General features: G+C 40.6%; 1 protein-coding gene and 1 pseudogene across 6 annotated transcripts in view; both read left to right on the top strand.

Annotated features, from left to right (window-relative positions):
• Window positions 1-4070, top strand: part of UCHL3 (ubiquitin C-terminal hydrolase L3) — a 51323-nt gene extending 47253 nt beyond the window's left edge. For all 6 annotated transcript variants that reach the window (XM_036297869.1, XM_036297874.1, XM_036297873.1 and 3 more), the window contains 2 exons: window positions 2959-3017; window positions 3853-4070. In XM_036297869.1, coding sequence (XP_036153762.1) covers window positions 2959-3017; window positions 3853-3936 — 143 coding nt within the window. In that variant the 3' untranslated portion in view covers window positions 3937-4070. The remainder of the gene's footprint in view (window positions 1-2958; window positions 3018-3852) is intronic.
• A 1156-nt stretch (window positions 4071-5226) lies between these two features.
• On the top strand, window positions 5227-12536 carry LOC118650415 (annotated as a pseudogene).
• Window positions 12537-13403: the final 867 nt, after the last annotated feature.

The raw sequence follows: 13403 nt of genomic DNA, 5'->3' as shown, positions 1-13403 counted from the left end.
AAGATATGAAAAACTCATACAATTCAACACAAAAAAACCCCACAAACACTCCAATTAAAAAATGGGCAGAGGACCTGAACAGACACTTTTTCAAAGAGGACATACAGCTGGTCAATAGACATATGAAAAGATGCTCAAAATCACTAATCTTGAGAGAAATGCAAATTAAAACCACAATAAGTTATCACCTCACACCTTTCAGAATAGCTATCAAGCCCTAGTCAGTTTGGCTCAGTGGATAGAGCATCAGCCTGTGGACTTGAAGGGTCCCAGGTTTGATTCCGGTTGGGGGCACATGCCTGGGTTGCAGGCTCGATCCCCAGTGGGGGGTGTGCAGAAGGCATCCAATCAATGATTCTCTCTCATCATTGATGTTTCTATCTCTCCCTCTTCCTCTCTGAAATCAATAAAAATCTATTTTAAAAAATAAAATTAAAAAATTTTAAAGAAGAATAGCTATCAATAAATCAACAAACAAGTGTTAGAATGCAGAGAAAAGGGAACCCTCATATACTGTTAGTGGAATACTATAGGATACAGTATGGAGGTTCCTCAAAAAATTAAAAATAGAATTACAGTATGACCCCACAATTCCACTTCTGGGTATTTATCCTATTAAATCCAAAATACTAATATGAAAAGATAAATGCTTCTTTATGTTCATTGCAGCATTATTTACAATAGCCAAGATATGGAAGCAATCTCAGTGTCCATCAGCAGACGATTAGATAAAGAAGATGTGGTACATATATACAATGAAATATTACTTGGCCATAAAAAAAGAATGAACTCTTACCATTTGCACTAACATGAATTGACCTAGAGTGTATTATGCTAAGTTAAATAAGTCAGAAAGACAAATACCATGTGATTTCACTTATATGTGGAATCTAGAAAAACCCAAACAATAAATGGAGCAACAAATCAGAAACAGATTCGTACTTACAAAGAACAAATTGATAGTTGCCAGATGGGAAGGGCATTCAGAGCTGGGTGAAAAAGGTGAATGGATTAAGAAGTACCAGTTGGCAGTTACAAAATAGTAACAGGAATATGAAGTACGCATCTATACTAATGAAAGAAACATGCAAATTGATTGTCCCTCTGCTATGCCCACCAGCCAATCAGAGTGAGTATGCAAATTAACCCAACAAAGATGGTGGTTAATTTGCATATGTTGGTGCAGAGCAACGACTGAAGATAGTGTAGAAGGAAACCAAGCACTGCCAAAGGGAGCGAAGCTGCAGAGAAGCAAGCGGGGCGGCAGAGACTGCCGCAGGAAGCCCTATTCTTGCAGGAATCTTCCTGCAACAGGCCTCTAGTCTATATAATAAAAGCCTAAGCAACCGTTCTGGAGGAACAACCAGAACGACCAGTTGCTATGATGCGCACTGACTACAAGGGGGCAGACACTCAACGCAGGAGCTGCCCCCTGGTGGTCAGTGTGCTTCCACAGCCCACAGTGGGAGTGCCGCTCAGCCAGAAGCCAGGCTCATGGATGATGAGCACAGCGGCAGTGGCAGGAGCCTCTCTCACCTGTGTGGCAACGCTAAGGAGCAGCGAGCAGGCTGGTGGTGAGGAGCAAGGGGTCCCAGATTGTGAGAAGAATGTCCGACTGCCAGCTTAGGCCCATGGGGAGCGGGCCTAAACCGGCAGTCAGACACCCCCCAAGGGCTCCCGGACTGCGAAAGGTTGCAGGCTGGGCTGAGGGTACCCTCCCACCCCGAGTGCATGAATTTCGTGCACTAGGCCTCTAGAAACAAATATAATCAATAATATTATAATAACTGTGTATGGTGCCAGTTGGGTACTGGAAATATCAGCAGCAGTACTTTGTAAAGTATATGATTGTCTAACCACTGTACTATACTCCTGAAATTAATATAATATTGAATGTCAACTGTAATTGAAAAAACATTTTTTTTTTCAAAAAGATTAAAGGAATCAAAAAGAAAATGGTAATTAAGAGAACACATGGTTTTTAAGAAAAAAATAAGTAACCATATTTTTTTGTTTGTTTAATTTTTGCTTATAGTTTTTCTTTGAATATGGTATCTATTAGTCTAAGTCTATTACTACAAATACTTATTGACTAAAAATTTTATTATATTTAGAAACCATAGAGTTATAAAAGGGATTGTGTTTTATGATTTGTACTTGAAGTGCCACTTATAAGACATTTGAGATGATAAATTTTGATGCATAGGATAGGGCGAAAGTAAATTTACAGTTTTAAGTATGCAAAACACAGAGTTTATTCTTCTATTATTATTTATTAATTATTGTAATATTTTCCATTCAAACATTTGTAAACCTACTTTGTGTAGAGTTATCAGTTACCTTTGGGTAACATGAGTTTATATAATTCTAGACTTTTTCATAGTATTGAAAAATTACTAGTTTATTCAAGTGACTATAGTTGCAGTTAGTTATTTTTGCTGGTCAGTAAAGTAATCCTAGTTTATTTAGATTATTATTCTATACTACTACCTTGAAGGTACACAATTAGTAGTAATATATAAAACTTGGGATGGCTCCCTTTTGTTGATGTAAACATGTCAGTCTTAGAAGCCTTCTGATTTAACTCTTAAAGTGAAGAAATAATTTTTTTCCCATATTTCTGAGGGTAAAAACAGATCCTAACTTAAAAAAAAACCCTGACTTATTTTTCATATTCTTTTTAGGAAATTAAATCAAGCCAATATGTATTTATAATAAATTCTGTTTATGAAGATAATTTAGGTTTTCAAACATGGAAGCAAGGTTCTAATAACTTTACTTTTAATCTAATAACTTTTAATGTTAAAGAATATTCATAGGTAGCACATTTAAAATATTTGTTTTAGGACATATAATCATTTAACTTTTACCTCACTGTGAGAGGAGGAAAGTGGAAGTTGAAAGTATATTATCTTGTACAAACAGCTAAACATTCAACTGTTTGTCTATTTTTTATAGATGGACGGAAACCATTTCCAATTAACCATGGTGAAACTAGTGATGAAACGTTATTAGAGGTAAGAGTAAAACTTGTCCCACTTTAAGTGTTATTAATGTTCTGGTTATCTTTGAAACATCTCTAAAACTCACTTGTATAACATTTTATCTATATATGGATATTTCCTTGTCCTTGCTCTCTTGAAAAAATCCAAAAAGAAAAATTTGAGCTAGTGTTAACCTATAGCAAATAAAGAAGTTTTCAGAGCTCTTTGTGTGAACAAGTACCAAATTTGAAAAAGGCAAGAATAGTTTTGCTCTGGCTGAGTGGCTCATTTGGTTGGAGTGTCGTTCCATACACCAAAAGGTTGCAGGTTTGATTCCCAGTCAGGGCACATACCTAGGTTGGGGGTTCTACCCCCATTTGGGGGCGTATGGGAGGCAACCAATCGATGTTTCTCTCTCTCCCTTCCTCTCTCTAAAAATTAATAAAAACATTTCCTTGGGAGAGGATTTAAAAAAGAAGAAAAAGGCAAGAATAGTTTTGAAAGAGTTGCACATTGTATCCCATATTTCATTAGATTCATGATACCATCATTTGTATCTTGATCTTGATTTTAGAGATTTTTAAATTTATGAACAAATTGTGTGGCTTAGAATCAATGAAATGTAATTGCCAAGTTAAAAGTTTCTTAAAAGGATTTTAAGAAAGAATACTTACCGTATCTTATACTTTTGGACTAAGCTAATTAGGCCACGAAATGTTCGTTCTTCTGGTGTGCTTTTAGTTGTTCTTCATTTGGAAAAACAAGTGTGCAGTGTAACATTAGTACAAACTAGGAAAGTATGAAACACTTATGATTTGCAAGTAAAACACATGTTTATAAACTGAAAATTTATATTTTTCCCCTATAGGATGCCATAGAAGTTTGCAAGAAGTTTATGGAACGTGACCCTGATGAATTGAGATTCAATGCAATTGCTCTTTCTGCAGCATAGTTTGTCAATAATGGAAACACCAAGTACTGTATTATTTGCAACAAAAATTTCATTTCTGCTGCCATACACTATCTCAAAAATTTTGATATTTTCATTAACTTGACTGATTAAACTTTATGTGAATTAAACTTTGACTTAATCTGTGTTTTATATACTTTGTCCTGAATTTAAGCTGCATTTCTTTTCTTTCCTTTCTTTCCTGTGAAGGATTTAGGTTGGTTGATGACTAGAAATAACCTTCTTATTCTCTTTAAAGTTTTATGGTAAGTTTTGTATTGGGACACAGACACAGTTTCCATCTGCATAGTGTGTATATACAGTGTCCCAAAAACATGTATGCACACTTTTAACAGCTGATAGCTCAATTGATGTTTCTTTCTTTTCAGCCAGACTAAGCTTTAAACAAAGGAAATTCATCCTAAATGCTATTGGAAGTTTGAAAATACGGTTGAAGTACAAACACTGCCTTTATACTAATTCAGTGTATATATATTTTGTAGACACCCTGTGTTCCCAAAAATGTATACTTACGTTAACAGCTAATAACTCACTTCATATTCATTCCTTTTCAGGTTTAACTGATTGAAATATGGGTGAATCTTTGAATAAAGAAAATTTACCCAGTAGACTTTTTTATGGGTATATATAAAAGGTAAAGTTTACTGTACAAAACTGGGAACAGTCACCAAATGGAGGGGACACAAATACCGAATGAAATGATTCTTGATGTTTGTGATTTCACATTATCAACAGGGCCTGGACCAGAACGGTTATCAGTTTGAAAACAGGCACTGACAAAAAAAATTATTTTCTGTAGATTCTTTTAAATTTTGAAAATGAACTGTATGTTAATAAACACTGACTATAATCATTCAAAGTGTGTATACACCTGTTGGGGACACCCTCTGTATATCACGTGGTAACATTTATTTAGCAAACATTTGTTGAGCATCTAATTGCAATGAGCTGGACAGCGTTCTAGGTGCTGGAGTTACACCTGTGAGCACTGTTGACAAGTTCCATCGTCATGGGGCTTATGTTTTTTTGGGGAGAAGAGACAAATGAAGCACATTAATAAAATACATGCCACCAATAGATGCTATGCAGAAAATTAAAGTCGGATTTGTGTTAGACAGTCTGAGTGTCTACTTTAGATTTTGTGGTCAGGGAAGGCTTCTGTAAAGAGGTAACTTCGAAGTTGAGCTCTGAATAGCAAAAGTAGCTATTTTTGCTAATAGAAAGGTGGTGGGGAAGAGAAGAGGTAATAATGCAGATCCCTAAAGTGGGAATATGTCACTGTGTTGTAAGACTGGAAAGAAGATTCATGTGATCAGAATACAGGAAGTAATGGAGAAAAAGGAGGGGCTTAGTGATACAGAAATACAGGTAAAGGCATTGGACTTATTGCAGCTGTGATGGTAAACTCTTGGAGGGTTTTAAGCAAGAGAGTGACCTGATTTGATTAATATTTTTAGGAGGTCACTGAATTCTCTGTGGACAATATTTTGGGGTGAGGTAAGAATAGAGGTAGAGCGGAGCCCACTGCATTTGTTCAGTTAGAGATGATGGCCAAGTCGTGAAAAATCCAGTAGTTTCCCTTATCTGAGGTCTTGCTTTCCACGGTTTGTTAGCCATGGTCAAACAGTCTAAAAATATTAAATGGAAAATTCCAGAAATAATTCATAAGTTTTAAATTGTGCACCGTTATGAGTAGCATGATGAAAACTCACACTGCCCTTCTCTGTCCTGCCTGGGCCGTGAATCATCCCTTTTTGTGCATCATCCACGCTGTTTGCACTTTGCCTATTAGCCACTTAGCCTTCTCAGCAGTTCCACCATCATGGTATCTCAGTGCTTGTATTCAAAGGGCAAGAGAAGTGATGCTGGTAATTCAGATATGCCAAAGAGAACCCATAAAGTGCTTCCTATAGGTGAAAAGATAAGTATGTAGAGGAAAAACGTATTTGCTGTCATCCACAGTTTCAGGTATTGACTGGGGTCTTGGAACATATGCTCCATGGATGAGGGGGAAATGTTATAGTAGTAATTTAGATAGAGGTCTATGAGTGGATTTGGGGCGTGTTTTGAAGAAGGAAGGGTTTCAGTTGAGTCTGAAAGGATAGGTGGGAGGCAGTGGGAAGGTGGCAGGGTTATTTACAGAGCTGGGTCAAAATAGGGTTGTGTGATGGCACTGTCCTTCCTATAGCATTTTGGGCGAGAGTATTGGATACGCAGTTGTATACATGTATGGAAACTCAATGAATTAATTCATTTAAAATCTGTACTTCACTGTATATTCATTTTACCTTAAAAAAATTTTAGCCCTGACCGGTTTGGCTCAGTGGATAGAGCGTCAACCTGCGGACTGAAGGGTCCCAGGTTCGATTCCGGTCAAGGGCATGTACTTCGGTTGCGGGCGCATCCCCAGTGAGGAGTGTGCAGGAGGCAGCTGATGGATGTTTCTCTCTCATCCATGTTTCTAGCTCTTTGTCCCTCTCTCTTCCTCTCTGTAAAAAATCAATAAAATATATTAAAAAAAAAAATTAAAAAAGCAGAGCTGAATTGGGTTGGCTGGAATCAGTATAACTTTTAGGAGAAAGACTAAATTGGTCCAGAATGAAGCTCTTGATAAAATTGAGTGTAAATGTTTATATAGGATCCACTAAGTTAATGTAGATTCCTGAGACAGTATCATGATGTAAGTGGTATTTTAGGCAAAGTAATAGGGCCATGGCTTGCAGAATGGATTAGATCTTTGTTATTATTCTAAGTATGGTTGCATCAATATTACCTGGAAACTTGTTAGAAATGAAGAATTCCAGACCCCACCTTAGACCTACTAAATCAGTAAGATCTTACAGCATTTTAGGTAAGATCCCTGAGTGAGTCATACATATTAAGTTTGGGACTATACTGAGGAAGATTTACCAACTTTCTATGGTGAAGAGGGCTTGAATGAAGCGATAGCAGTAGGAATGGAGAAATAATCTGAAGTAATTCGATAAATTATGTAGCTGATGGCTTTTGTCATGCCAGTTAACAACCACCTAGTATTATATTCTTTTGTTACATTGTTTGCATTTTGTATTCATATCTGTCTTGCATATTATCTTAAATATTTTAAATATTTCTGAGCAGTTTTCTACCTGTTGCCCTGCAAGATTTCTCATACTATATGATTTCTTAATAGGGCCTTAATGGCATCTCACTAAGAATTTACATAGTTTCTCAGTATTTAATATGAAAATACTGTCTTGGCCCACTGTTAATGGATAAGAAAGGGTTGAGATTAAGTACCTTTTGAAAATATTGGGTTAAAGTTACTTTTTAAAATGTAGATATATTAAGTGGGGACAATTGAAGAATTCAAGTTTTTTAAAAAAAATTCTGTGTCTTATGAATATCATTTCTAAACATTTTATGGAGCAACATTTAGAGCTAGCATTCTTTTGCACACACTTTAGGATAACAGTCCTGCCGGGGTTCTTGTTCCAGCATCAAGAAGGGTTCAGCAATCTGGAGAAGGGGCTGTGCAGAACTTAAAGAGTCCAGAGACGAAATATAATTTTGAAAGGCATTGGGGATCAGAGGAGCCTAGCTAAAGAAACTAAGATCTCCTCGTCTCAGGACCCCATGCTTTTTATTAACACAAATTGTCCTGAGGCGAGGCAGAGATATACACTTCAAAGGGTAGGGTTTCATATACAGAGGCATTGTCAGAATGGGGGAATTAGCCTACGGCTGTTCAAGTGTTTGGCCAGTAGGAGGCAATAACATGTAGATTAAGATGCCCTGAGCTGTCTGGCAGCAAGCAATCATCCCTTTTCAGGTTTGGGGATGATTCCCAATAGATGGTAACATATGTGACTCAGCCCTTGTTGAGTCCCCAAATTCCATCAATCTTTTGATGAAACTCTTGGAATTATGACATGCTGGAATTGGCTTCTGGCACAGTCCCTTGTGGAATATAAATCTTGAAAATTTTCTTTTGCTTCTCCCTTCTTAGGTTATATCTAGAATTTTAGTCCTTCTCCAACTCTATTTCTATCAATACTTAGTTTAATCACTTTCTTAAAACTTAGCACTTATAGAAGAGATTAAATTTGTATGGAAACTTACAAAGAGACACTAAGAGTGATCAAGTTGTGGCTCATTTCTGTACTAGAGGCCCGGTGCACAAAAATTTGTGCACTGGGGGTGGGGGGTAAGTGGGGGTCCCTCAGCCCGGCCTGTGCCCTCTCGCAGTCTGGGACCCCTCAGGGGATGACCAGCTGCTGGCTTAGGCCCGCTCCCCAGGGGATTGGGCCTAAGATGGCAATCAGACATCCCTCTGGCAGCCCGGCAGCCCTCGGAGGTTGTCCACTTGCCAGCGGGGAGCAGGCCTAAACTGCAGTCAGACATCCTTAGCGCTTCTGAGGAGGCAGGAGAGGATCCCACCACCACCGCTGTACTGGCAGCCATCAACCTAGCTTGTGGCTGAGTAGAGCTCCTCCCATGTGAAAGCGACCTGACCACCAGAGGGCAGCTCCTGCATTGAGAGTCTGCCCCCTGGTGGTCAGTGTGTGTCATAGTGACCAGTCATTCCCAGTCCTTCTGCTGTTAGGGTCAGTTTGCATATTACCCTTTTACTATATAGGATAGAGGCCTGGTGCACAGGTGGGGACCGGCTGGTTTACCCTGAAGGGTGTCCCGGATCAGGGTGAGGGTCCCACTTGGGTGCCTGGCCAGCCTGGATGAGGGGATGATGGCTGTTTGCAGCTGGTCACACCCCCTTCAGGATGGGGGTCCCCACTGGGGTGCCTGGCCAGTCTGGGTGAGGGGCTGAGGGCCGTTTTCAGGCTGGCAGGCGACTGAAGCTCCCAACCTCTCCTTTTGTTCTTTTTTTTTAAATTATTATTCTGGGATTTATTTACCTTCTATGGCTGTCATTGGAGCTGAGAGCCGGCTTTAGCTCTGAGGCTCAGCTCCAGTTCTGAGATCTCAGCTGCTGAAAGCAGGTATCTGGGTTTGTTTGGCTTCTATAATTGAAACACTGTTGCAACTCCAGCTCTGAGGCCCGGCTGGCTGAAAGCAGGTTTCTGGGGTTTGTTTAGCTTCTATAATTGCAACATTGTTTCTTAGAGTGCAGCTCAGAGGCCGGCAGCGGCAGGCGGGGAACCTTGGCTTCCTCCATTGCTGGAGCAAGCAAGCCTCCTGTTCACTTTAGCTGCCTGGCTGCCAGCCACCATCTTGATTGGCAGTTAATTTGCATATCGCCCTGATTAGCCAATGGGAAGCATGTCAGAGGTACCATTAATTACCATGTTTGTCTATTATTAGATAGGATATTGCTGTTAATGACCATAATACATGCGGGGCAATGAAACTTAAATGGGAACTGAAACTTGAAATGTTTTCACTTGGTGGACTTTTGGAAATTGACTAAACACCACCTTTCATCAGATGTAATGGTTTGCTTTATATTATTGAAACAGAGGAGCATTTGTGAACTCCACAATATTTAACCCCTAATATTTTCCATGTTCATTTGTGATTAAAACCAAAGTTGAAACTAATATATCTTAAATGGAAACCATCATTAATGTATAAAAATTATTTAAAGAAATCTTATTTGTGTATAGTACTTACTAAGTAAGCTTTATCATTGGGTTGTATATGATATACAACCTGCTTGTTTACTTTAAACAGTTTAAGAGAGATTTTTAGCCATTAATTGTCTTTCAAAATAAAGCATCTATAAGCTTAAGATTCTTGCCCTGCTGGTGTGGTTCAGTTGGTTGGAGCATCCTCAGGCCCATCAAAGGATTGTGAGTTCGATTCCCGGTTAGGGCACATACCAGGTTATGAGTTAGATCTCTGGTTGGGGCACGTGTGAAAGGCAACTGATCGATATTTCTCTCTCACATTTATGTTTCTCCGTATTTCTCTAAAATCAACATTTTTAAAAAAACATCCTTATACTGGTACTTGCAAGAAAATTGTAAAGGGGGATAGTTTTGTTGCCATTGTAATTAGTTATTAATATTAATTATAGGAAGCAAAAGGAGGCCAGACATTATAAGCATGGTCATCTGGGCATCTTCACTAGGAAGCTGCAATTTCACTCTCCCCAGGGAACCAAGGGCCCATTCCCTGCAAATCAATAGGGGAAGGGACTGGACAAAGGGGAAGATGGGTGCATACAAAGTAAAGTTGGACTGATGCAGGGAAAATACGTGTCTGTCAGTCTAACCTGGGAGCAAAGGTCATTGGCTAGAAGGGTGGGGGCCCATGAAAATTTGGGAATACATAATCCCTAGACAAAGGAATTCTCTCTCTCTTGTTCATCTGGCTTTGCTCCTGCTTCCATGCTCTCACCTATGTACCCTTCATAGTCCTAGAGGATGTATGGCCCATGGCCATGTGGACCCCACATGCAATGACCACATCTGGGAACATAAGTTAACCTAGCCAGATGCTGGACAGGACTGGGTTAGGACTATAGGGCAGTATGATCCTTAGTCACCATTTGTAGCTTCCCACCACAGGAGAACAAAGACCAGAAATCAGACCATATAAAGAATTAAACTGTCCTAAAGACACCTGATTGCACACCTGCATTCCATCCACACCAAGCTCACCGACTCAGCCTCCCGCCATTGACTGCATATAAGGATGAAACTCCAGCTCCTATCATCAACCCAGTGTTCCCTTGGCTCTGTGCTGTTCAGCCCTTCCCTTCGGGCATCCTATCCCCCATCCCCTTTTCCTTAAATTCAATTTTTCTTAAATCACCGTCTGAGATGGCTATATAGCCTACCCATGCACCACCATGTTAAACCTTTCATACCGTGCAAATATGGGATGGAAACTCTGGGCAATGGCTTTAATCCTAGCTTTGCTAAAGACAAAATGGGACTTTTTCCTTGGCAGGACAGAGACATGAGATCTTGGAGACTCAGAGATTTAATTCCATGTATATAAATATCACTCATTCTCTCATGCAAGTCTCAAAAAATTCCTCGTTACATTGCAAGAAGCCCACTTCCATCAGCAACAGGTGGGGACACAGAGAGTTTCATCACTTTTTACATTTTTTAAAAATTTATTGATTTTATAAATCAAATCAGAGAGGAAGAGAGAGAGAGAAACATTAATTTGTTATTCCACGTATTTACACATTTGATTGCTTCTTGTATGTGCTATGACTGGAGATCAAGCCCACAACCTTGGTGTATCAGGACAACGCTCTAACCAACTGAGCTACCTGGCCAGGGCCTAAGCTTTTCTATTTATAGAAATGTATTTCTTCTAGAGAAAGCCTATATATACACACACACACACATTACCTGGGAAATAACATGTGCATGTGTACATATGTGTATGTACTAGTGTATATATATGTACACTCATGCTCACATACATTCATACTTTGAATAGTCAAATAACTTTAGTCCCAATTTTCTGTATATCATTTAAATCCCTGACTGAGGAGGTGAGGTTTTGGCTCTGGGTGATCGTTCTCCATCTGCTGTATAGTGGCTGCTGGCCTCGCAGGGAACAGTGGCCATGAACAGCTGGGGCACTTTGCTCTCCTTCCAGCTGGAGAGGGATGTGGTGGGTCCTCCAGGGTGAAATTCCGATTTCCCTGGGTCTTCCGGTAGGAGCTGTGATCAACTGTGCTGACAACAATTTGTATATTATTTGTATATTATTTCTGTGAAGGGGATCAAGGGACGACTGAACAGACTTCCTGCTGCCGGTGTGGGTGGCATGGTGATGGCCACAGTCAAAAAAGGCAAACCAGAGCTCAGAAAGGGGGTACATCCAGTGGTGGTAATTCAACAACGAAAGTCATACCGGAGAAAAAATGGCGTGTTTCTTTATTTTGAAGATAATGCGGGGGTCATAGTAAACAATAAAGAGGAAATGAAAGGTTCTGCCAACACAGGACCAGTTGCAAAGAAGTGTGCAGATTTGTGGCCCAGGATTGCATCCATTGGTGGCAGCATTGCATGATTCTCTGGTGTATTTGTAAAGGAAAAACCAATTAAAAATTGGTGATATGAAAAAATAAATTATAAATATTTCTCTCTTTTCCACGACCAGCACAGCTAGAGAGCAGACAGGAGTCCTGAGTAGGGGCAACTCAGGATTGAGAAAATGAAAGAGACAGACACAAAGACAGTAGGGAAAGCTGGGACCAGGTGGGACAGCTGTCCTCTGATGGAGAGACAGGGACCCAGAGCCGATACAGCATGTTTATTTTATACAATAAGATGCCAGGAAGTTTCACTAAAGTTTAAGATAAAGAAAATATGTGCATTCTTGTGGCTCCTTTGTAATAGTCACTTCTGGGTGGGCCCGGATAATTGTGTTTGTTCCTGGTGCCTGGCTGGATTTAGATAATGAAATCCACGCCCTGGCACCTGAGCTAAAGGTCAGACTGACAACACACCTCCCTCTGGCAAGGTATGTTTCCAGGGCATGGCTCTGCCAGGCGCCACTGGATTCAGACGACAGTCAGCTCAGGGGCCTTTCCCAGGTGCTCTTTACAATCCTATCTAATAATAGAGAAACATGGTAATTAACCATAACTTCGCTACCCTTCCCATTGGCTAATCAGCGAGATATGCAAATTAACTGCAAATCAAGATGGCGGCCGGCAGCCAGGCAGCTGAAGTGAACAGGAGGCTTGCTTGCTCCAGTGAAGGAGGAAGCCAAGGTTCCCCGCCTGCCACTGCTGGCCTCTGAGCTTGCACTCTAAGCAACTATGTTGCAATTATAGAAGGTAAACAAACTCCAGAAACCTGCTTTCAGCCATCAGAGCTGGAGCCAGCAGGACCGCAACAGTGTTACAATTATAGAACCCAAACAAACCCAGATACCTGCTTTCAGCAGCTGAGGTCTCAGAGCTGGAGCCGAGCCTCAGAGCTAAAGCCGGCTCTCAGCTCCAATGACAGCCATAGAAGGTAAATAAATCCCAGAATAAAAAAAAAAAGAAAAAAAGGAGAGGTTGGGAGCTTCAGTCACCCGCCAGCCTGAAAACGGCCCTCAGCCCCTCACCCAGACTGGCCAGGCACCCCAGTGGGGACCCCCATCCTGAAGGGGGTGTGACCAGCTGCAAACAGCCATCATCCCCTCATCCAGGCTGGCCAGGCACCCAAGCGGGACCCCCACCCTGATCCAGGACACCCTTCAGGGCAAACCAGCTGGTCCCCACCCGTGCACCAGGCCTCTATCCTATATAATAAAAGGATAATATGCAAACTGACCCTAACAGCAGAAGGACTGGGAATGACTGGTCACTATGACACACACTGACCACCAGGGGGCAGACTCTCAATGCAGGAGCTGCCCTCTGGTGGTCAGGTTTCTCTCACACTGGAGGAGCTCTACTCAGCCACAAGCCAGGTTGATGGCTGCCAGTACAGCGGTGGTGGTGGGTGCCTCTCCTGCCTCCTCAGCAGTGCTAAGAATGTCCAACT

This window comes from Myotis myotis, unplaced genomic scaffold (assembly GCF_014108235.1).
Source record: "Myotis myotis isolate mMyoMyo1 unplaced genomic scaffold, mMyoMyo1.p scaffold_m19_p_3, whole genome shotgun sequence".
Classification (NCBI taxonomy): Eukaryota; Metazoa; Chordata; class Mammalia; order Chiroptera; family Vespertilionidae; genus Myotis; species Myotis myotis.
Note: the sequence above shows the minus strand (reverse complement) of the source record. Positions and strands in the feature narration are given on the sequence as shown.